This window comes from Lissotriton helveticus, chromosome 1_1, assembly GCF_964261635.1.
Source record: "Lissotriton helveticus chromosome 1_1, aLisHel1.1, whole genome shotgun sequence".
NCBI classification, from domain to species: Eukaryota; Metazoa; Chordata; class Amphibia; order Caudata; family Salamandridae; genus Lissotriton; species Lissotriton helveticus.
The window spans coordinates 1,949,298,098-1,949,324,114 of NC_136057.1; the positions used below are offsets into that span (position 1 = coordinate 1,949,298,098).

Here is a 26,017-nt window from a genome sequence, read left to right on the forward strand (position 1 = left end):
GCCCCCAAGCTCAGTAAGACGACTATCTCCAACCTTCTTTATACCGACGACCAAGTGTTAGTAAGCCAAATACCAATTGGTCCCCAACACTACTCAATGCAACACAGGAATATTCACAGGAGAATGCACTTAAGATCAATATAAGAAAACAAAAACAAAGGCAATAAATCTTTCCAAGAAGACATCACCTCTATGGTTCCTGGATAAACAACGAATAGAACTATAAATAAAAAATACCTATGAGTTCTGCAAGACAACAAAGGTTCCTTCAACCCTCAAAAAAAAGCACTAAGATGGAAAGTCAACACTATAACTTTTGCCATGAAAACTCTAAAAAAGCACATGCCGGGCCTTCACTGACACCCCTACTTGGGGTCATCCAAACGAAACTCATTCTGACGATGACATACGGGAGTGAGGTAATGCGAGGAAGAGATGCAATCACCGTGAAAAAAATAATCACCAGGTCATACAGAACGATCTTTCACATTCCAAATGACGCCTCTCCTGAGGAAATAAGGCTAGAGTTTGGGCTCCAGAAACAGCTAGAGGGGGCGCTTTTATAAAATGCTGGTATAAGATCAGAGGAGCAGAGCAAAACACATTAAATTGTCATCTCTGGGTTGAATTGTCACAAAAAGTGTCCTCACCAGCCGGAATATACCTCAGAGACTCCCTAAACCAATTAGGGTTAGAAATTGCATTGGAATCCTCACCGACCCATACTAGCTTTAAGAAAGTGGTCTCTAACACCATCAGAGTGATGTTAATGGCAGAAGATAAGACCGCCCTTGCAAAAAGGGCACATGGCTAGCTTGTACTTAACGACTATGTTGCAGCCAAACCACAATCGTACCTGACTGCAGGATTCAACATCGCACTGAAAAAAAAATACTTTAAATATCAGCTGAGTATAATGCTAATCCTACCTCACCTTCCACCCTGGAAGAGGAAGCCTGGAGACAACACCTGATGACTATGCATTCATGACCGGAAGTTCTTGTCCACATAATCTGCATTAGCACAAGTCTAACAAAAGAACAACGTTCACTTCTTCAACCCATTTACAACCAAGCTGGTATTCACATCTGCAGACAGAATGTGCTGGCCTGCTTCAAATCTAATTCCACGCAATAGATCTGTCGCTTCACAAAATTCCTCAACATAGTAGAGAAGAGAATGCACACAGAAATACACGGCAGAGCCAAGGCAGCCGAGCAGGACAACAAAACATAAGGAAAGAGGGCCTATCTTGCACCGTGGTAATTTGCACAAATAAATAAAATAGAATAATAATTCTGGCACCATTGAAGGTCCCCCTTGAAATCAAATGACACCACTGTACGAAGAAAGGAAAACCTGGAACCGAAGACACTCTCCTGTGGGTTCTTTTAAACCGCACCTACTTCTAAAATGGATTGCACAAGGACTTTTAACAAATTTTAATCTTGTTTAAATTAAGTTATTTGTATGTGTTATGTATATGCAATGGGTTTGATCAATCTAACATAATAAATTACTCGTTGAATTAATTACTCTAGGCTTACAGAAGCTGCTTTATTGGCTGCTACAATATAACAATCATAAGCATTAGGTAGTCAATAGAGAAGATTAGCATGTTGACCATCAATGGTTACAGTAAGATTAATCTCACAAAATCATTTAGGAGTATGGGAAGTAGCACTGTAGAGGTACTCTTATGTACAGGTCTTATGTATCATCCCCAAAACGTGCAACTCCTGCTCAGTAAGAGTGCAAAGGTGGCAGTCCTCGCTATTTCTACTAATTTGAATAATTAGATCAAGGTTATTCACAATTTATTCCCATTTCAGATATTTTGAGGACAATTCATAGAGCCATGAAAGAGTGCGTAAATAGATTTTGCATGAGAACTGCCTTTGTGAATAGGAAGCATGGATTCTAAATGTATTCCACATGGATTAACAACATACCTTTGACCTTAATGGGCCAGAGGTGGACTCCCTTGGCCTATGGAAATAAGTGATCAATTTCAGCCCATTTCCTGCTTCTGAAGTTCGGTGATGTAAGCAATGCAACATACCTTTGCACTGTGGCATAAATTGCCATCCTTCTGTTGTACATTCCGATGTGTCCACAATGTTGTTTTGGTAGCTGTGATATCCATCATTACATTCATATTGAACTGTATCTTCGACATCGAAAAATGGCTTTTTGGGCTTGTAGCTCTTAATAGCGACAGTCAACGTTAATTTGCACATTCCTGTAGTAGTAAGCATTTTGAAATGGTTATCATTTTATCATGAGAATTATAAAAATACGCTGCTATCTTTACACTATGTCATTCATGTACAGACATTTATAAAATAACTGAATTATTTATCTTCATTAACTCTAACACTTAACGACTAAATAAACATAGTTAATCAAAAAAAATAATCATATTTTCCCATCCCTTACACCACAAAGGTAAAATAAATCTTCTTAAGTATAGAGTTGTTATGTATTATTGGTATTTGGGTAAATAGAGGTTTAACATTCCATATGATGATAAAAAATATAATATAGCATTTGGAATGGTGAATTACGTAGTACGGTTCTCTGCTGAGGACACTGAATGGCTAATATAACTGCAGAGGGTTTTAGCTTCTGTTGATTGACGAGCCCACACATATATGCAGGAGCACGAGGGGAAGGGCCTTTTACAGTTGTTAATGTCCAATAGAAGGTGGCAATAAGGCTATTAACAGCCATCTACTAATTCCACATAACACAGGTAAATAAACACTCCAATTATCTCGGTTTCGTTCATGCCACTGTCTTTGACCCTAAGAAAGTGCAATTGTGCATTATTATTATTATTATTATTATTAAGTGGGTTTTATTAAGCGCAGACAACCCGGAGGCCTCGTAGCGCTGAGAGTGATAATTGAAAAAGACCCCAAATCACAAATCAAACATCCCCTTCCAATATCCTTCATTCAAATGTCACAACATTTGCGTGTTTAATTACCTTTACACTCCACCAAGGCAGTGAATTAAAATCAACCACATGTTTGCGTTGTCTAACTGCGCAACTGTGGTTCTGCAATAGATGGAACTACTGAGATGTAGAAACATATTGATGCAAAACTCACCGACATCCTTCAATGCTAATGGAAATTTGTCTATCAAATTTGGGCAGTTTTTGGCCCCCAAAATTCAGATGCAGTCAGTGCCCATGTAGTATTTTTCAGAACATGCTGGTGAACATTTTATAGACACTACACTTGCCTTTACCTGCAAGTCATGTAACTAACTCTCCCAAACATCGTGGAGGGAGCTGAGTGGAGTGCCGGCGGCAAGTCAGCTGCATGATAGCTACAGAAACTTGGGAAGATGATTAGATAAGGCAAATGTGGGGGTAAAAACAAGACAGTGTATTTCACTCTACTAACAGAATGAACAGTAGTTTAAGTTTACGCAATTTATATTGAATACTAGTGGACTCAGATAGGGCTTAGGGATCAAGGAGATATGATAAGAAGAATATATTTTGCAAAGTTAGCTTACTGGGTGTGCAGATAGTGAATCTTCACTATTTCGAGGATTCTTTTTTGTACTGATCGCCTTGACTCTTTCTTTTATCCTCTTTAAATAATATACAGAAAATCGTGCTTAAATGTTTGAAAGACTTACATCCAATTGGCAACATGACAAGCATGATCCTATGGACAAGCTTAAAGATCTACTCAGGCTATTATTTTTTTAACCCTCTATCAATTTTCATCACCCGCTGGTAGATCAGCAGATGCAGTTCCACAGTTGCTAATTTATTATTCTAACTCAGGGATGATTCCAATGCGTTATACATAAAAAAAGAGAGGGGGAGACCATATAACCCTCTAGAGCCTGGCCTACACCACAAACATGTAAAAAAGAGAAGTTCTAGCAGAATTAATATGTAAGGAGCTTGCAAGGAGGGCAACTTTTTATTCGCAACCTCTGGTTGGACGACTCGATGGGATTCCATCATTTTGAATCATGTAGAATGCATCACTTAAACTTTTAAAGGTGTTGTTTCACCAAAGACAAAATGGACACTGACTGCAAAATTGCTATCTTATTCTAAACATTTACTTAATCTATCAGTTCATCATACAAACGTATAACAAAGGTGACTAACCTGGAGACGTTTTTAGGGCTCGCCTGGCGTTGGAGAGCGCATGCGCCACTCGCCCTGTGAGGGCTATAGTAACTAGTACTAGAACTAGAAGGGGAGCTTCAATCCATGCCCTTGTGTCTCAACTGTTTGCAATTGGCTTAGGTCATGATTAATGTTTTTTCTGTGCTTTTTGTTGGCTGGCTGTCACTTTTGTTGACGCCCTTGCAGTTTTGTGATGCAGCCCATCGTGACAAGCGCATCTGTTTTCACTCAGCCCATGTGCCAGCCAGCAAACCAAAAGCACGGAAAAAACAATAATCACGACCTCTTCAGGGCTGTTGTGAAGACTTTTCATATCTGCTTGTTTATTTAACAAGCAGATAAGAAAAGTCTTCACGAGGGCTGTGAAGCAGACTAGCCACGGCGCACAGGCATTCCGAGGGCGCCTGTTCTCAGCACTTCCCCCTCCTCTCCCATTTGTTAATCTTTCGCTCACCAAAGCAATAAGAGAGGCACCGGGATCGCCTTCCCGGCAATGAAGCACATTTGGAGAGTTCATTCAACAATCTGCTGACTTGTAACATCAGCTCCCAGAGGCCCAATAAGAGCGCTGTACTGCCGGAAGCAGATGAGAACAGCAGTTCAGGAGACACCGGTGAATACATGCATGCTGCCAGGCCGCGACGAGGGGGGCAGGGAAGGGGGGTGTGTTGTACACAGAGGCATGCTGGGCTCCAGTCAGCACTGAGGCAAAGAGCCTGAGCCCCCAAAGGGGTCAGACATCAAGCGCCCTATGCAGATCCCAGCCTCTGTCCCTGGGCTCCAGTCTGCACTGAGGCCGAGCACCGCCCCCACATGTTCAGACGTCAAACGCCCTGTGCAGACCCCCCCCCCTGCCCCTGGGCTCAAGTCTGCACTGAGGCAAAGAGCCAGAGCCCCCACAAGGGTGAGACATCAAGCGCCCTGTGCAGACCCCTGCCTCTGCCCCTGGGCTCCAGTCAGCACTGAGGCAAGGAGCCGGAGCCCACACAGGTTCCCATCAGCCTTCCAGTCCGGAAGCACACACTGGAACTCAAAACTGGGGGTTCCCCTCGATGTTGAAATCAGTCATCAGCTCCAAGCCCACCCAGGGCACCTTCGATAGAGGCGGTGCTCGGAGCCCGATGACAGGCAGCAGAGTTCATTATGCATCCATGCACAAGCAAAGCCCCTGCCTCCACGCAAAGACTGTGCCTTAAAAGCATGGACTGTCCTTCTAAACACTCCCCAGCCTGTGGCTGCTAAAAGGTTAAAGGGCAAGACTTCCAGCACTTCGCCTCCTCCACCACATGCATGACCTCCTCTCACCTCATCCGTGTTGGTCGCTGGAATCCTACACGTGCCCCTACTCCCCATGAGAGGACTTCAAGGCTTTCCTACACCCTCACCCCACACCTGATACTTGTTGATTTAATGTAATGTCTCTTCCTGGCGGCATCCAGTTGGGTTATTACTGTGCTCTGCATTTACTCTAAGCATGCAGCAAACAGATATCTCACTCACAGTAACAGGTTAGCCGCATGACTAATAAAGTAAAAACTGCCGGGATAAGCAGCCATTGTTATGGACAAGGACGCGCGCTAAAATAGCGCGCGCCACCCTTATGGCAGTCGAGCCTGTCCCCGGGGAAAAGGAGGAGGTGGGAGCACTCCCACCTCCCCTATAAGCGTCCATTAAGCGGGGTACTGTGGGACGTGAATCGGAAGCCCGGTTCACACAGACACCCAGCAGCGGGGTCCTACCAGTTTTGACTGGCCCGTGCCCCCCCTTTTAAAAGGGGGTGCGGGGAGCAGAACAGTCTATTGTTCTTACGCTCCCCACGGGCACAGCACCCGGGCCACCAGCAGCCCGTAATTTCTTTTCTTTTTGCTTCCCTGCAGGTCTGTGGTGGCATGGAACTGGAGGACAGGCAGCAGGTGGACCCAGGTTGCAGTAGAAAGGCCGTCATGAAATTGTCCGAAGCTGCGGGCGAGTCCGTATTTCAGGCCTTTGGCAGGAGTAGAAGCATCAGCGTGGTTGGGGAGCCGTATTCGAAGATGCAGAGCCCGGGAGAGCAGCAGGAGCAATTTTTCAATTTGAAGTTAAGTTGCTGGGCGTGCCCGGGTGGGGGCAGCGATCTTGCTCTATAGCACAGCTGTTTGTGGGGGGTGCCTTCCGATCCAGTGGCATGGAAGCTCAATACAGGTCAACCAGTATTTGGGCGTTAAACTTAGTTCAATGCACTAAGCTGGTTTATATATGTGGAAGGAATGGAAGGCTGCCATGTTGTTCTTTCTCACAGTTGCGTGCAGTGATACGTGCTGGTTTGGGAAATATTAATTTCATTGCATGCTTTCGTTTCCTTAGGCAAAATCGTGATGAATTGTTACAATGCTAGTGTCTCCTTTCGCGCGGAGAGAGCTTCATTAAAGCCCCTCGAGGAGCTTACCAGGGTTTTGATTTAGTACCGATGTGGGCAGGGAAGTAAAGGCGGGCAGTTGTAGTTAACTAATTTTCCGTGGCATATCGCATAGGAGTTACTCTCTTTTCTCTCTGTCTCCTTTCGCACGGAGAGAGCGTCATTTAAAAACCCCTCGAGTTGCTTACTCGTGGTTTTTGAGTTAGTCCCGATGTGAGCAGGGAAGTAATCAAGCGTTTTGAGGGATTTGAGCCGCGAGTGTAGAGTCGTGTATTTGTGGAAGGCTGCCATGCTGTTCTTTCGCACAGATGCGTTCAGTGCAGTGATAGGTGCTTTGTTCGAAATATTACTTTCACAACATGCTTCGTTCCCTTGGGCATAAACGTGATGTTTTTTACACTACTGGTGTCTCCTTTGGGGCGGAGAGAGCGTCATTAAAGCCCCTCGAGAAGCTTAACCGTGTTTTGATTTAGTACCGATGTGGGCAGGGAATTAAATGCGGCCCACCATGGTCAACTAATGTCCCATGAAATATGGCATAGGAGTTACTCTCTTTTCTTTCTGCCTCTTTGTGTTATTGTCTACCAAAAGACAGGACATGCCACACTCATTACTACACATTAATGCACAACTGCGTGTTAGCGGCCGCCACTTTCGGGCGGGGCCATGCTGAGGCCTGGTATCTGTGTGTTCCTAGATGGTTTCAGCTCACTGTGGTGCACTGATGCGCTCTGAAGTGTGTAGTGAGGGGTTGGGTTACTTGACTCACTGACGGAGGACAGGAACAGGGTTGGGATTCAAGTGCTTATTTCTGTTTAAATAAATGAGTGAGCATTTTATAACTAAAACTAAGCCTGTTCAGATATTTCCCAGGGGATTATATGTCGAATCACAGGGTCTCGTCCAGTACAGAGGTGGTATTTTCAAGTCAGCTTCTATGGCCCGGGTGTGATGAGTACCGCATGGGTGTTTACTGCTTTTGAAGTTTACCACATTGGTGTTTTACCGCGGGGGTGTTAACACGTGTCTGTGACCAGGGTGTCACCACGTACGTGTGACCGTGTGAATGTGATTGTGTGGTAACACGTAGGTGTTGCTGCATGACTGGGTGTTACCAGGTTAGGTGTTACTGCGTGACTGTGTTCGTGTGTTACCACGTAGGTGTTAACTAGTGGGTGTTACCGTGTGGGTGTTTACCACTTTTGAAGTTGACCACATTGGTGTTTTACTGTGGGGGTGTTAACGCGTGTCTGTGACCAGGGTGTTACCACATAGGTGTTACCGCGTGAATGTGACTGTGTTACCGCGTGAATGTGACTGTCACCACATAGGTGTTACTACTTGACTGTGTCCGGGTGTCACCACTTAGGAGTTAACAAGCGGTTGTTACCGTGCAAAGGTTTACCACTTAGGTGTTAACAAATGGTGGTTATTGTGTGAGTGTATCTGTGTGTTATCAAAGTGGCTGTGTCCTGCACCGCAAGCCTGGAGGTCAAACAGATAAGCAATAGAATCCGTTCACCCGTCAGCCTCCGTCACATGTATCTTGATTTATCGCACACGTCAATTTGCATAGGCATGAGAATGAAAAACAGAGCGCTCTCTTTGAATGGTCTGATTCCAAGGTTCATCGGGTAACATTGTCCCTCATGAGATGCAACAGGTATTGTGCTAGGCACGAATTTGAGAGGCTGATTATCATTAAGGACAGCCCAGGCTTGTTATCGCTACCTTCACTGTTTTCATCATATGTTTTCCAAGGAGCACTACTGTACAACTTGGGGTTACTCTTTTGTTAGAATAGGAGCACCTCATGGTGCCCCACCTTCACGGGTCATAAGTATTCAGTTTGCTAAATCATAGTGCCAGGGACCCTGCAGCTTGCACCCCCATTTTGTGGCCAATGCCGGTACCAGATCTACTGCTAACCATCTCTCTGCACGTGCGACAGGGCAGCTTATATCATGTAGCTGCATGTAACTCCAGTCATTGACCTTGCCGTAGGCTCTAGAGGGGACACGCAGAAAGAGCATATATGCATTGTTAGATTTACAGTAGGAGTGTCTTGTGTATTAGAGTTAAGGTTAGCCATGTGACATCATCGGTCTAACAATGTATCTGGCCTTTCTGCGTAATTGTACATAATGTTAATAAATAATGTTTTTTAATTTTGTAATAAATAAATACAGCTGGGGCGTTACACCCCCTAATCCAAAATTGGTGTGGTCTCAATACTTGCCTTGAAGCAGGGAGGGAGACCCCATCCAGACAAGGGCTGGCGGTGGGCACCAAAGGTATAACCATCATTGGCATAGCCAATAGGTCTCGCCTTTGGGACCTTATGAGATAAATTAAAAGTATTGTTTTTTAAATAAATGAAATGGATAAACTTTGATTATCCATTAATCTGAAAAAATGCCCTGCATACTAAGCTTTATTACTTTGCAGTGTGGTAAATGACATCAACGCGCGTTTATTGTTTATTGCTTTGTGGTCCAAATCATCAACAATGCTTAAGTTGGGACCCTTAGCTAGCAGTCATGACTCAGTGGAGGGGGTCCTTGGATTACAATAATGATTTGGGGTAGCAAGTGGGGGCCCGGCACCAATAATGGTTAATTGATGGTCTCCAGAAGTAAAAAGATTATTTGTAAGGCTAACAGAATATCTATTTTCTCACTGCAAGTGTGGGGTTTTGACTTTCTTAATGCTTAGTTGTTGGTGTTTTGAGTGTAAAATGTCACTTTCGACTGCATGAAACAAAAAATTGCCCTAGTCACGATGTGAATAACATGCTGCGTTTATACAGAGGATTTTTAAAAAGTCCAAAATGTAATAAAGGGCAAACTAAATTAAAGTCTGGAGATGCCGGGGATTGAACCTGGGGCCTCATACATGCGAAGCATGCGCTCTACCACTGAGCTACATCCCCCTATATCTGACATTGCACTATGATACCGAATTATAGTACGAAAGACACTGGAGCACGCCTTTTGACGTGTAGAGAAGTGGTAAGGACAGTGGGAATAAGAGGACATTTTACAATCGGGCGGGGGGTGTACATGAAGAGAAAAGAAAGGATAAAACTCGCTCCCCTCAAGTCTGCACAGCGACAACATCACCGCTTCCCCAAGGAAATCAAATAACCACCATGAAAACTCAGGCTGGCGGCAGATGTCCCCCCCCTGCAGCCAGGGGCGTAGGAGACACTAAAATTCTGGGGGGGACAGGGACAACCTTGTGGATTTTCCATTGACCCTATACAAATCACCGCCCGTTAAACAAATACAGTCGCATAGTTTTTAAGTGAAATATTGAGAAAAGCAGGCATGTAGTCACAGTTTGCATGTATGCTTTATTGTTATTTACATTCACATAGTAATCAGACCTAATGTTAAAAAAACATGTATATGAATCTTGCATCTTCATGCACCAAGCAAAAAAGGTCGCTGACTTCGGGTGAGGGCGCCATGTTTGTAAGTGCATTATGGTTTGAAAAGTACCTGCTGCTGCATTCCTGGTCTCCAGCAATTTTCAGGCAACAATAAAAATGTGAAGATAACTTCGGTGATTAATGATCTTTATTGAGAGAGATCAGAGGTCAAACTACTGGAGGTTTTGTCACATGGTAACGTAACCACGTGTTAATATGCCTGCTGCAAAGAACATGTACCACGCAGATCAAAAATGCATATAATGTAAATAGGTCAGTGAGTTACTGCTTTTGTCTGAGAGATTCTTTTGCTATTTGCAGTTTATAAGTTAAAATCCTAACATTGAACAGTGAGCTATTAACCGTCATCAAAGAGCTGCATGAAAACTGCAAGGTATAGATTAGAACGTTATGATTTTTACCCAGTCTTTCATTATCCTAAGGTTGGAAAATGGGTTCATTAGGATGGAAATCAATTCTGATTATTAAAGAGAACCCCCAACCATGGTGTTATGTTTTAAATTCTGGGTTTGTGCTTCTCTAGTGTTGCAAAGCGATCTGTGCCCTGGGCAATCCCCAACTTTTTGCTGACTGGTACTGGTGGTACCTGACTCTGGCTGACCCTGGCCTCTGACTAACCAGGCCCAGGGCCAGTGCTATGTTGAAAGAGACACTTAGAAATACAGTAAAAACACGTACATACACTAGGGTGCACTATGTGTTAGGGTACCTCCGAGATTGACATGACCTCTCCTACAAAGGCCCTAGTACATAATAGGGCATGCAGATTTAAACTACCTTTAAGTCCCTAGTATATATTAGGGCATAGTGGTTTAGAGGCCAGCAGCCCTAACTGCACTTGCATGGGTGCACTGCTGTAGCCTGAGGTCAGTTTAAAAGCAGGCCCATGTTGGAGGACTGCTTTTAAAATGCAAATTGTGCCCAATCTTGACTTTTGGGTTTGGGGCACTTACAACTTGATAAAATAGAATGTTGGGGCATATTAGGTATCCCCAGGGGTTCCCCTAGGTGTCCCAGGGGTTAGAGGTAAGGTATCTACAAGGAGGACCCTTATAAAATAAGTGTTATATGCCCTGGGTTTAGTGAAATTGCACATTTCACTGCCTACATTGTAGTATAGTGCTGCCCAAAATCGGCTTTTGTGCTAGGAGCACTGTGAAGTGAGGATCTGCAATATTTTGATATAATCAGAACCCCTGAAGTCTTTCCTATGTATTCTAGGGGTGGGGGTCCTGTAGGTATAAGGAGGATCCTCATATAGGCCCTGGTATTGGATCAATTGGCCAGGTAATTCTTCCATTGCAGATCCCCAGCCCATAGGTTAATGTTGCAAGAGGTTATTAATTAATAACCGGAGAAAGGAAAGCCATACAACTAGGATTAAAAGACTCAGAAGAATGTTAATGATAAATGCAACAATGTGGTATTGTTGAATTTATTCTAAAATGTACAGACAAGAAGTTATAAGACTTTCTTGTCTGCAAGCCACAATTCAACCCTCTAGTTCCCTGCCTTAATTTGTCAGAGGTAAGTGGATTGGACTGGCTGTTTTAAGAGGTGATAAATGACCCCTGGAGTTAGGAGGCATGTCTGGGAGTAGAGGTTGCTGGTCATGGGGATGCCAGAGCCAGGGGGAGGGGTAGTACATAATGCTCTTCAAGGGATAGAGGAGACAAGCTGGGGAAATCACTTTCATTTACATCTCTCTCCCCACAGTCGGATGAGGGGGATTAAGGAAGAATTCCCAGGTATAAGGGGAGTGGACCTAGGTAGATGAAGCCATCCTGTAGGCTGGTTTAGATATTAGTTCTGCTCCCTCTGCTGGAAAATCAGCCATGATGAATTTTGGAGAAATTGTGCTCTCTTTGGGAAAATAATGCCACACTTTAGAGGATGTGGTCATAACATGGAGCATTCCCCTGCACCTCATTGCACTGCAGTGTCCTCCTTCTTGACCCAGAGAACTTGGAATAAGTATCTGAAAGGGACAAAGCCTCTCAGATGATGCTGCTTCAAACTTGGGAGAAGAAGGGTCCCTGCTGAGGAGTTTGATTTGCACCAATCAAGCCCTGGACTCTGAAGATTGTGCCTGTTGCACAATCTGGAATTACAGTCCTATGGACTACCTTGCTTCAAAAAGACTAAAGAGTGGACTCCTTGCAAGCTTAAGGTTAACAGAGCACACCTGGACCACCAAGAACCCCCAGCCTGGAGAACTACCAGTTAATTTGAAAGGGGTTTGTCCAAGTGGATTGTGGTAACTGAAGTCCATTTCAAGGACCATCTTGGAGATTCCGGACCCTTGGAGTAAGTTTTGGACACTTTGAGACCCTTTGGAAAACTTCAGGAAGAAGTTCAAGAGGTTTGGAGAAGTTTGGAGCAACTTTGGTAAAAAGCTCCATAAGTGGACCGACTCACTCTGGCCAGCCAAGCCGACAACCATCAACCATGAGTTGGCCTGCCGCTTAGGTTCCTCTGGCTGAAAAGCTCCAGGCGGGCGTAGGCGGAAACCCAAGCTGGTGAACCCTCACCGAATCCGGCCTAGTGAAAAGCATTGAGGGACCATGCAATAAAAAGCTCTGCAAACATTTCTAATTCCAAACTTAGAAAAGGTGACCGGGGCCAACCATGAGAGCCAAGCCACCCTCCATCAACTGTGTGCCAGCCTGCATCCCTAGCTCGTACGGCTGGAAAGCTTTGGAGGTTGGACTTCCATAAGTTTGACCGGGACTTCGTTGCAAGGCAAGCCGGCGAACCCTCAGCAAATCAGGGCTAGCTGAGAGCTTCGACGGACCCCGTGAAGAAAAGCTCCAGAAAAGTTTCTAAGTCAGAAGGTAAAAACTTTGACCGAGACCTACCGCAAGGAGTAGTCCCACAGGTCTTCATCATGGTCGGTCTGAAACTTTGACTTTTAGCAGGTCCAGCGTGACCAGATGTACCAAAAGGGATATACGTTTCTATGTGCTACATCATGCTAAATTTTTTAAAAGTCATATTCCCGGTTCCCTACATTGGATTTTTTTCATTTTAAAGAAAAAAATATTTTGTATTTTTATAAATTGGTGTTGGATTTTTGTTGTGTGTTGTGTCTTAATTACTTACTGAATTGGTGTTTTTAAATGCTTTACATACCTGCTCACAGCCAAGTTACCAAGGGTTGAGCATGAGAATACTTTTCGAAGACTGGTACGGAGCTATATATTGAGGTAGTGTCCTTATTGCCGGGGACAGATATACATTTGCCCCTACTATTAACCCACTTTCCAACATCCAGACCTAGCACTCTTAAACAATACTGTCTAAAGTATGGATGACATGTGGCTCCTACACCCTGTAGTTTTATTTAACATTTCCTATACACAGATTTACACACCTATAATTGACTGCCTCTGTGTAGTGTGAATGATGTAAAGTGTTGACACCCTGCACTGGTATGAGTGGCGCTATATAACTAATTAAATGCATCTGAGAGAGTGGTTATGGAGACTTGTGCAGCACTATTAAAGGGTGGTGGTAGTGAGGGAATCTGTGGCGGAGCTGGGTTGTTGAATACCAAGGCTGTCTATCTGATTTCATCTCCTGCCTCCTTAATCAACCAACATACCCCCCCTCCACATTATCTCACTCTTCCAGGTACTTTCTCATCTTTGCTTTCTCCTTTTTCTGTTTTCCATATTTCCCTTCCTCCTTCTGCCAACAACTCTTGATGTCTTTCTCTTGTTCGGTTTTAGTCTGATTGTTCTAATAATGTACCGCTCTCTAACAAAGAATACAGCTACGCCTCACCTGCAGACACCTACTTGAATTAAGCATAATTAGCTTGCAGCCCACGAAGGTAATGCCAGAGTGGCTATTCTGGCCCTTTCTGCATTGTATATCCTTCCTGAAGAGCAGATACACACTTGTCTCTCCTTTCTGCAAGACACAAGGATCCCAGCCTTCTCCCTTCCCTATGGAAGGGAGATGTGTGCGTGGCGATTGGTCTCTCCGACTGCCAGCAACCGCCCGATATTGTAATATGGCGGGCAGTAATGCAGTCATCAATAGCAGTGGGACTGTCAACGACGCGGTGATGTGGCCGTCCCACCACCATTATAATCATTCCCTAAGTTTAATGTGCATGCAAATCCAACATTACCAACCCCTGGTAAGTTGTACTACTAGAGCTGAAAAAGTCCAATGGAGGTACCAATGGACGAGGTGGACTGGCCTCAAGGGTCTTGTGACCTCAGTGACAGAGTCACTGTCGCTCTAGTGTGTGCTTCTTCGTATGCCTGCTCACAAGACTGGAGGTGAACTGCATGGATTGTGGTGGACAGGCCTTCAAGGTTAACCCACACTTGCCACCGTTAGGGTCCACCTGCTGGTGCTCAGACACCAGGGCTTCTAAGGTCTATTGGGCCTTCTAAGGTGTAGCATCGGAATGAGCTCTGTCAGGATGGACTGGTCATGAAGGCTGAAAATGGTGCTCCAGTTCCCAATTTGGCAGCTCTGGCCAAGGGCTATTACAAGGGCCACTACAATTGTCTACTATCAAGCAAGATTATGTAGTTCATTTGTGAATTGTCACTGATTGTGAATATCTCAGTTGATTGATACAAATTATTTTTGATGACTATTGCAAATTAAAAAGTTAATACTGACTTTGTTGTATTGAGATTTACATGTCAAATTTTTGTATATAGTTTATGAATGTAGAAATTGTGTGTAAATAATGAAGGAAGAATCTGGTCTGACCCATTGACCAGGAGCAACAGTGCGCAAAAGTTGAGTGGTTCCACCACTCTATATAGGTTGCTTAGTTGAGGCACGGTGTTTGGACAAACGTGCCACTTTTGCTGCACGCATGGTTTAAAAAAATTTAAAAAAAACAAATTAAAAACTCTATAAAACATTTCTCTAAACACTCTGAATAAAAAGAGGTGTGCCTCTCATTTTGTAAATCTACAGCTCTGGCCAGAGTGCCACATCCTCTCCCCCTCTGATCCCCATACTGCCCCACTGGGAGAAACTGGCACTGCCTTCAGCTACAACCCAATTGTGCTGAGATTCAATTCAAATTATGCATTGGACAAGATTAAAATGCTGCCTGAAAAAAACGTAACAACACCCTGTAAAAAGCAAACACTGAATGCAAGGATGAGCAAAGCATGTGAAATGTAAGCAGCATGTAACAACGTGGTTACCTTAACGGTTTTAAACTCATTATTCAGAAATTAGTAGGTGATTTTGCCTGAAAAGTTCAGGATATGACTACAGGACCAGGAAGGGACCCGTTTCAATGTCCATTGCTTATTTCCTCGCTATCGCGCATACTGCTGCTGCGCTTTTTAAACTTGTGTGGTGTAAGATTTTAACTCGGCGCTACTGGCATTGCTCTCGCATTTAATTTACCCAGCTTCTAATTTGTCAACTTACCTTGGACATCATCGCTCCTTAGGCCGGGGAACAGCTAGGCTCACTGGCACTATAATTGTATTTCACCCGCATTCGGCGGGACATAGGCAGCATTAGCGGGTCCGACCGCCATCTTGGGTGGGTTCTGAGGCGAGAGGCACTTCGGGCGCCATCTTGCATAGGGAAGGGGCTCAGGAGGCAGACTTCCGCATTTGGTGAGCTTACATAAGTCACCCTGCTGAGGTCAGTGTAGATTTCCTCGCTATCGCGCATACTGCTGCTGCGCTTTTTAAACTTGTGTGGTGTAAGATTTTAACTCAGCGCTACTGGCATTGCGCTCGCATTTAATTTACCCAGCTTCTAATTTGTCAACTTACCTTGGACATCGTCGCTCCTTAGGCCGGGGAACAGCTAGGCTCACTGGCACTATAATTGTATTTCACCCGCATTCGGCGGGACATAGGCAGCATTAGCGGGTCCGACCGCCACCTTGGGTGGGTTCTGAGGCGAGAGGCACTTCGGGCGCCATCTTGCGTAGGGAAGGGGCTCAGGAGGCGGACTTCTGCTAGGCGTAATACCATAAAAGGATGGACATACAGGCGCGCAGCGTCCGCGCGCAGCGGGCGCTACCTCTGGCCCCTCGCGTCCTCTACGCATAGTCTACTCTCGGTCTGAATTATTAGATTGTAGACCGAGACAGGCGCCCGTTAGTCGGCAGGTTACTACTCCCAAGCCTAGCCCTATCTCATGTGGATTGCTTAATGTTCGTTCCCTTTGTAAGCACCACACTGAGATTGCTCTCCTCATCGAGTCCACGGGGCTTGATGTTTTATTCCTAACGGAAATTTGGACCCGGGAGGACTGTGAGGTCGAGCTGGGCTTGGCCTGCCCTCCAGGTTATAAAATCAACCATACCCCTCGTGTGAAGAACCGGGGTGGTGGGATTGGCTTTATTTTTAGAGACACGCTAGCTCTCTCCCAGCTCAAGATTAGAGAGGTACCGGGCTTCGAGCTGATGGGGTTTGCTTTTAAAGGCCATGAAAAGACACGCTGCTCGGGGGTCTTGTGCTACCGTCCGCCGGGCAATGCACCCTCCCTCCCCGATTTCATTGACCTGATTTTTGATCTCTCGAACACCCACTCTAAGTTGGTGGTTTTAGGAGACTTTAATCTGTGGCCGGGCGGTCCATTGGACAGTGCCTTCTCCACTTTGTGCCAAGCCTGCAATGACATTCAGCTGCAACAGCTTGTTCGTTCTGCCACACATCGGAAGGGTCACGCCTTGGATCTTGTATTTGCAGACGCTCAACTAGTGACGGTGAATGACATCCTCTGCCAGTGCTGGACGGATCACTCATTGGTTGCCTTCTCCCTCTATGTGGAGGATTGTATTTCGGCGGAGGCTGGGGCCAGACAGGCCAAGTTGAGCAGGCCCTGGTCCCGCCTGTTAAAATCCTCGCCCTTGCCAAGCCTACTACAGGACAATTTTAGTCTGAGTGATTCGGTTGAGGAGAGCTATACTGCCTTATGTCGATCCATTTCGAACTCTTTGGACAAGGTGGCACCACTCCGCAGGTCTAGGGGTAGACTGAATCGGGCTTACCCCTGGTACACGGATGACCTGCGGCAGTTAAAGCTGAGCTGTAAACGTGCCGAAAGGGCGTGGAGGAAGCAGTATTCTGACTCTTTGAAGGCCATCTTTAAACAGTCATTGCAGGAATACAAGGCACAGATCAAGGTGGCTAAGGCGTCCTATTTGGAAGCCACCTTGAATCAGGCTCCCAACAAGTCGCAAGCACTGTTTAAAATTGTCAGGGACCTGACCCATCCTTCATGTGCGGCCAATAATGTACCTGCGTCGCAGGTTCTATGCGACTCCCTGGCGAATGCCTTCGAAGAGAAGATTGCTAAAATCTTGGAAGGTTTACAGAGTCCAACACCCACCCCCTTCGATCTGGGAGCTCCGGACGGCTCGCCCAGTCGACCCCAGCTGAGTGGCACCGCTCTCAGTCTGGGAGCTCCGGACGAGTCACCTAGTCGACCCCAGCCGAATGGCCGTGCTCTTAGCTTGGGAGCCCCGGCGGTTTCATCCAGTCGACCCCAGCTGAGCGGTCATGCTCTCAGTCTGGGAGCTCTGGACGGCTTGCCCAGTCGACCCCAGCTGAGTAGCACTGCTCTCAGTCTGGGAGCTCCGGACGAGTCACCTAGTCGACCCCAGTCGAATGGCCGTGCTCTTAGCTTGGGAGCTCCGGCGGTCTCATCCAGTCGACCCCAGCTGAGCGGTCATGCTCTCAGTCTGGGAGCTCCGGATGTCTCAGCCTGTCGACCCCGAAGGAGCGGGCCGGTCTCTGGCCTGGGAGCTCCGGGCACTTCGCCCAGTCGACCCCAGCTGAGTGGATATGCCCTCGGACGTTGTGCCCAGTCGACCCCAGTTGAGCCGTTTCCCTACCCCCTCCTTTGAGGAGTTCTGTAGTGTGGCACAAATGGTATCATCTGGTTCTCCTCTTGATTCCCTGCCACCAAAATGTTGGAAAATATTTCAGGACGAACTCTTCCAGCCTTTGTACTCCATCTGCCTCCAGTCGTTTGACACAGCAACGGTTCCGGAGTGCTGGAAACTGGCAGCTGTGTCTCCCCTCCTTAAGAAATCCACCTTGGACCCCGCTTGCTTGTCTAATTACAGACCGATTTCCTTGCTCCCCTTCCCCATTAAGATCATGGAGAAGTTAGTGACCCGTTCTCGGTCTGGCTTCCTGGAAGAAAACATCTGGTTCGATGAGGTACAGTTTGGTTTTCGCCCAGCACACGGGACGGAATCGGCGCTGGTAAACGTGCTTGACAACTTACGTTCGCGGGTCGACAGTGGGCGGGCAGCCTTCCTGGTGCTGCTCGACATGTCGGCCGCGTTCGACACGGTCTGCCATCGTACACTCATCAGGAGACTGGAAGAGTGCGGGGTCACGGCAGGTGCAAGGGACTGGCTGGTCTCTTATCTGAACAATCGGCAGCAGGTGGTGGCGTTGCCTCCTTTCAGCTTGGAGGTGCGGAGAGTAGGGCAGGGGGTACCGCAGGGCTCGGCCATCAGCCCTATACTCTTCAATCTTTACCTCCGACCTCTGGTCCAACTAATTAAATCATTTGGCATCTCCGCATTTAATTATGCGGATGACACCCAGTTGGTCTTTTCGCTGGAAGGGAAGAACGCGATTCCGCTGGAGGCCTTTCACCGATGCATGTCGGCCACAGCGGATTGGCTCCGGTCCAACTCCTTGCAGTTTAATAGTACAAAGACCGAGGTGTTGTACTGTTCTATGGACCGGATTCCTCGTGAACTTCCGGAGAACTTCTGGCCCCCGACCTTCCCCGAGATTGTGTCTGCTGCTGAGTCGGCATGCAACCTGGGGGTGATTTTTGGTCCCAACTTGCAGCTGGATATGTACGTGAATAAGACCACATCCACGTGCATGATGCTGCTTCGTATGCTGCGTAAAGTTCTGCCCCTTCTCCCGGAGCAGGCCAGGCCCGAAGTAGTGCGTGGTACCATCTTGAGTCGTCTTGACTATTGTAATGCGCTACTTCTGGAGGCTCCAAAAACACTGCTGGGGAAGTTGCAGCGGGTGCAGAACTTGGCCGCCAAGCTGGCTCTTTCTCGCCCCACTCACAGCTCTTCAACAGCAGCCCTACGAGACCTACACTGGCTGCCAGTGCACCTACGTGTTTGTTACAAGGCTGCATGCTTAGTGTTCAGGGCGGTGCATGGACAAGGCCCGGTTCCATTGCAGAACATGTTTGTTTGGTACTCTCCTGTGCGGTCCTTACGCTCTTCTTCGGATCATCTGCTTGTGGTACCGAGATTCCAGAGAGTGAGGATGGGGGGCCGTTCATTTAGTGTCGCGGCGGCCAAGCTCTGGAACTCGCTACCACCGTCCCTAAGAAGCCAAAGGGACCTCCTCCCGTTTAGAAAAGCCCTGAAAACCCATCTTTTCCCCAGGGTTGTCTGAGCAGCGTATGTGGTGTTATTGTTGATTTCAAGCGCCAGGATGCCCTTGGGGTGACAGGACCGCGCTATACAAGTATACATACAATACAATACAATACAATATCCTTTCAAAATGTAAGCAGTTTGGTTTAAAAAAGACCAAATCCTTCAACACAGAGCTGCTGTACACATTTTATAGGCTAAAATAATTATAACAGTTGAAAACGCTCATATTAAACGTTTTCCAGTCCACCCCTCAACCAGGTATTGCAGTACCTTTATGAATGGTGCTGTTCCCCACTCTGGGAAAACAATGTTGTTCAAAGAAAGAAGATAAAAAGAAAGTAGCGCTTCACTGGAAAACTCTGTAAAGCAGCGCTAAGGTGCATGGGTGTAAATAACAATCTCGCCTGTCTGCTGATCACTCTGTATTGCTTTATTTGGTTATTTAATTATTTTTCTTATTTTGATACTTTTTTCTCTCCGCCCAAGGTTGTACTTTGGAATAGAACCCTGTCAGAAAAGGAGGACATTTTCAGCCAAAGTGTTCTGCTCGTTTTTGGATCCATTTCACGGGGGAACAAATAAAGAAAAGGAGAGGCAAGAGAGTGTATGCAACAGCTTTCTTCTGAAATCAGCACTTAAGGATAAGCGAGAAAGATACAGAAAGAGAGGGAGGAATAAAGAGACAGAGGGGGGAGGAGGGAAGCTACCAGAGGCAGAGCAGGAGAAGCGGACACTAGCCTTGCCTTCTCTGGGCATGAAGGAAAAGAGACAGAGTTGTTTTCTTTCTCTGCCCTTCCCAGACTGGCCAAGCCTTACATAGCTGCCAAGGTTTCAGATTGATATGTGTGACATTTTCATAATTTCAGTGTAATTATGAGTGACATTTCAACAACTATGAGTGACACATTCTCATGAGCAAAATCAAGACGAGGGAAATATATAAATATCTGCAATTACACCCATTTGGGCAACGAGAAACTCTAATAAGATTTAAAACTGTAGAAAGGTACCAGGAGAGGAAGGGCGCTAGTATGGTGCCCTTGTAACCTGATTGTACTGTTTAAAACAAATGTGTACAATGATATTAATCAAGTCTTTCAGAGGCAGTTCTTTATTAAAGTTCTGTGCACATATGCAGACACAGGCAGTTAAATACAAGATATAATACATACTGGATACAACAGATTGTGATTTGCATTATAAAATAGACACTATACTTTTAAAGTTCATATGTTTGGGGGAGAGGGTTGGGGACTGATGGTAGCCACACATGCCTAAAAATCTCCCCAGACGCTTAATATGTCCCCAGATGCTTCTCTGCAACTTTGAGAAATTACTAAACAGCTCACTGGCCTTTGTTTCCATGAGCGGCACGAAATCACACTTTCTTCCGTGATTTTAGAGAGAAACTCATAGGTAAAGTCAACATTTTAAAATATATTTTTTCAATTTCCTTTTTCTTTACCCAGAGGAATAGTCTCTGTCTCCTACAATGTACAGATAGGGTGTCCGCAGCAAGAAAGCTCAGAGGGTTGAGCACTTGCTGGAGTGATGTGTTTATGCCATGAACTGGCCTTCTGGGCTACTTCCCACAGTTTGGCCTGCTAACGTAGACAGGTGTTGGTGGCTGCACTTCAGTAACGTGGCTTCAGCAGCAGAGTTATACTCTGGGGGTACGTGGCTTGTGCGTCATCAGTCACACAACAGGAAAATCAAAACAAACAACACAGGCATTTAAAATCGAAACTGAGTTAAGGCACAAAAAAAGCAATGCTTGTTCATTCTACTAGAGCATCTTACTGATCCGCAGCTTATCAAACAACGGGGTAAAAGGTAGCTGAGTTATAACCCAAAAATCAATATTTACTGCACACACGGGTCACACGCTGGGGGACTGTTTTATAGCTACGAGTGGCAGGGACATAGGTTACATTTTCTGAAAATATAAATACACCAGCGGGGGCGGGGCTGAGGAGGCATGTCTCTTTTTGTGACCCTTTTACTCCTCACATGGACCACCTGGTGGCGTAGGTTTGGTAAATACTGTGTGTTTATGATAGCACACGTGTCTTGTCTGGTTTCTGACCTGGTTATCGCACATGTGGGTTAGAGTGAGTCCGTAAGTGCCTTGTGTGCTGCATGTTTTACAATTACTGAATAGTATGCAAAATAATTACATTTTTTACGTCTCACATAATTTAGTCAACTCTGTCACCCTTTTACTGAGCACCAGGCACCATACTCTGGGAACTGGGAATGGGACTTCACGAACTGGACACATTTAAGCTGCCACCACTGGATCCTACCATACTGGGGAATCCAGACACACACGCTACACTCAGGGGATAACCACCCTCCCAAGCAAGCCATTTCTCCTCCACACTCCCTCTCTTCCATCTACCCACACAGGAACAGGAACAGGGATTGGACACTGGACCCAGCAAGGGATTCCTAATCTATGGGAACCTCCCCCTCTACTGGCGTCCCGCCCTGTCATTTTCTCCCATCTGCCACTAAACATAAAGCGCAGGAACACCATCTGAAAATGACACTCGAGGAAAAACAAAATCAAAAACAATAATCCCAAACATATGACTATCTGAAAAATTGCAGAGTTTTGTAATGTAGCCAGCTGTCGCTGTGGCACTGCGCAAACACAAGTCCAAATCCGCACCGCTGACCAACAATGTTAGAACTGGCTATTTCTGGTAGGCTAAGGCTGACGCCAAAGCGAGGCAGAAACCACCATTCTAGTCAGGGCAAGGAAGTCACACGCCAAGATAACCCCTGCTCACCCCTTGGTAGCTTGGCACGAGCAGTAAGGCTAAACTCGGAGGCAATGTGTAAAGCATTTGCGCCAGCACACAACAGCAACAACATCCTAGGCACACCACAAAAGGAACTCCACACAAGGTTATATTAAAATAACTTTTGTATTGTCAAAACATATCAGATAGAATCACACATATACATTGTGCCAACTGGCACGGGCAATATTCACATGGGATTATTTACACAGGACAGGGCCACATGGGCCACTGTCAGAATCAACACTTTTAGAAAATAGAAATACTGTCAGAAATTAGAATGAAAGGATATAAAATCACTGTAACACAAAGTAACAGTTATAAATCACAACCAGTATCTACTGGTAACAGGTAAGTACCACCTACGCAACCCTAACCACCTTAGGAGAATGTCACGCAGGGGACCAGGACCTCACTAGGACCACCTGTACTAAAAAGAACAACCACCTAAGTATCACACAGCTTTTAGGGGTATAAGAAAGAACACATTACCCATGATGCATAACACACATTCAGAGGAGTAGTAAAGGAAAACCACCTAAGTATCACACAGCGTTTAGGGGTCTAGGAAAGAACACATTACCCATGATGCATAAATATACATTCAGAGGAGTAGTAAAGGGAAACACATGACGCATAAACCTACACATTCAGCGGTGTTAAGAACAAAGCACATGATGCAATAAAAATACATTCAGAGGTACCATAACAATACAATAGCGCAAAAATCACATGATGTCTAAAAATATTCAGAGGTGCAGGAATAACACATGCTGCAAGAAAACACATTCAGAGGTGCAATAACCATACAATTGCGCAAAAACTCACATAAGCCACTATCTGTGGCAGTCCCTAGGCCAAATGGCCTTGTTGGGGCTAAGACGCCCTGAGTCTCAATGTCAGGGGCCTAAACGGTGCAGGTGCCCACTACTTGCTGGGCAGCTGGAGAATCATGAAAAACTGTGGCAGGGCCTTCAGCAGCCCCTCTGGCGAATTGCGCCACAAATGGTGGAGCCACACAGGCTCTGCAGCTAATCCTCTCTCTGGAGCCCTCTGGCTCCTCAACACAATACCCCCTCTGAGCCAATCAGGCTCTTAACACAAATAAGGGGTCGTTGGAGCCCTCCCTCGGGGGCTCGACATCAAGAACCTGGCCCCAGAGCCTCTCTGGGCTCACAAGACAAAAATGCGGGCGGGGAGTCCCTCTCGGGGGACTCAGAACAAAATGCCCCACGAGCCTCTCTCAAGGCTCAAGCAACAATGGTCTCGATGGTGGGGCGGCCCGCTACCATCTGGGGCCGCCCGACATGCTAGCAGCCCACGGGGGGGGGGCGGGCACTGGCAATGTGCCCGATGCCCCCCTCTGCCATAACCACACCGGCCCCACTCGGCCCAGCCGGCCCCAACTCACCGGCTGCTGTTCCTGTCTCTCCGGTGTCGGGACCCGGGCAGGCTCCTTCCTCCGCTGCGGGGTCGGCCTCACTCTTCTTTCCCTCGCCGGACATTTCGCTCTCCTCGGGGCTCCTTCCAGGCCATGGGAGCCCCGCACCAGCCCGACATCTTCTTCCTTCCCCCGAGCTGCGGGGGCGGGACTTCCGGCCAGCCGCGACAGGATTGGCTGGCCGGTCAATCACTTCCGGGTTGCAGCGGGCAGCGCGGCGGCCCGATTCAGACAGGCAGGCGGGCGGCGATCACGGGGACGAAATCGACGTGGGCTCTCGGGAATTGGCATCAAAAAGCGCTCCCAAGCGCTACAAGGACACTGAAGCGCTTTAAAGCGCTAGGGGCGAAATACAGCGCTAATGGACCAGAGCAGCACTCTCCAGCGCTAGAAGGGAAAAATAAAGCGCTCCCAGCGCTAGCAATGAAATGCAGTGCTCCCAGGCACTGTAAGTTTAAAGAAAGGTACAGCACAGTTCTTCAGGGGGAAAACAGCGCCAAAAGGTCCCCAGCAAAGTAGGACACACAGTCCAGCAACGAGGTCCTTCCAGGCAGTCCTGAAATCATAAAGAGGGAGCAGCATAGCCCCCAGCAAGAAAAGTCCTCCAAGAAATGCAGCAGGCAGGGGGACAGTCAGGAAGAGTCCCCCAGCAGTCCATCAGGGCATCCAGGGGCTGGGCAGGGCTCAGGGAGGCAAGCCTTCCCCTGAGCCCAAGCAGCAGCACGCCCCTGGCAGATTCAAGTCCAGAAAACAAGAACATTTTGGAAGGGGACACAGCCCCTTCTTATACACAGAAAAGTCTTTGAAGTCTTTGTGTAGGCAGTGTGAGAACCAGCCAGAACTGGTTATAGGGAAGTCCCTTCAGTATCAGGGACAGAGGTGACAGTCACCCAGCGGGGGGGTGGAGCCAGCATTGTGGCAGGCAGGCACAGCCCTTCACTATCAGGTGCTAATCTCCTCCCACTTCCCTGGCAGCAGATGCTGCCTTTCATCCACGGGCTGACTCAGACAACCTCCTGGGGCTCTGCAGCCCCTGTCACACTCAAACCAGACAGTCAATCCACAAGCAGGCCCAGGCACTCTGGGCCAGGCTCACCAGCCAATCACTTGCCAGCAGACTCACTACACAAATATGCCAACTTCTAAAAGTGGCACTTCTAGACTAGACACAACCATGCCGCATACACCATTACGCAGCATTCAATCTCACGAGTTCGCACATATCAAACTCGACCCTGCACACCCCACACATCAGGAACTACCATGGACATACATATTCCCCATTCATTCCTATGGGAGGGCAGGTCACTCACCACACATACACAGAGAGCTCAAGCACTTTACACTGTACCACAGTGAAAAAGTGCGCAGAGGCCTAAAATCACCAACCCAGGTTCCAGAAACAGGCTAGGAAAAAGCAAAAAGTTTCGGGGTGAACCTGCCAAAAGGGCCAGGTCCAACAGGACCCAATATCGGTGCTTTAATTATTTATTCCCCAAAAGGTCAGAGACGCGTTTCGCAGCTTGACGCCGCTTGTTTACTCTACAAATGTTGTACATTTGGGAAACGTTTTTAAAGTAGCAGTGCATAATTAATGATATATATATATATATATATATATATATATATATATATATATATATATATATATATATATATATATATATATATATATATATATATATATATATATATATATATATATATATATATATATATATATATATATATATATATATATCTGCACACAGAACCGGCTCAACACTGGTGGATGAGGAGGCACTCACTCAGGCACAAGTAAGCTTTAAACCAACAGCTTTATTTTCAGCTCTCTCGTCTTAACCCAACGCGTTTCGCCTTCAGCCGAAGGCTTGATCACGGGTGTTGAGCTCTAACACGAGCCTTCTTTTATGTTTAGTTCACAGTGAAAAAAACAGTGAAATGCAGATGCATTGTAGGAAACGTAGTTTTCAACTATGAAAAACAGCGGTAAAGTACTCTTTAAAATAAAATTATGGTTGCAAGGGATTTGTTTTCAGCGGATAGTATTATACAATGATATCAGTTCATTTTTGTTATTCACGATTTTAAGTCCTTGGTGACTGGCTTTCTTGCCGTCCTCATATGATGGTTGAAACTTCTCTAGTAAATTTATGATCACAATGTGTGGGATAGGCAGTCATGGCGATTACGTACCTACAAATTAGTCTCTCTGGTGAGTTTATGGATTCATGAGTTTGTATCAGTTCACAGATGTACGCGCAATTCTTCCGTTTGGTTGAGGCCTCTTGGCTCAAGGGTCCTGAAAGCAATGATGTGTCTCGATTCTTTTTGTCTTAGGGCTTTTATATATATATATATATATATATATAT

General features: G+C 46.2%; 1 protein-coding gene and 1 non-coding gene across 3 annotated transcripts in view; both read right to left on the bottom strand.

Moving 5' to 3' along the window:
• The window catches only part of LOC144755218 (complement factor H-like), a 1,175,739-nt gene that overhangs the window by 876,850 nt on the left and 272,872 nt on the right, over positions 1-26,017 (bottom strand). For both annotated transcript variants that reach the window (XM_078643916.1, XM_078643925.1), the window contains exon 10: positions 2,063-2,242. In XM_078643916.1, the coding sequence (XP_078500042.1) occupies positions 2,063-2,242 (180 nt within the window). The remainder of the gene's footprint in view (positions 1-2,062; positions 2,243-26,017) is intronic.
• TRNAA-CGC (transfer RNA alanine (anticodon CGC)) lies at positions 9,421-9,492 on the bottom strand. Its single transcript has one exon. It is a non-coding gene; the product is annotated as a tRNA-Ala (tRNA).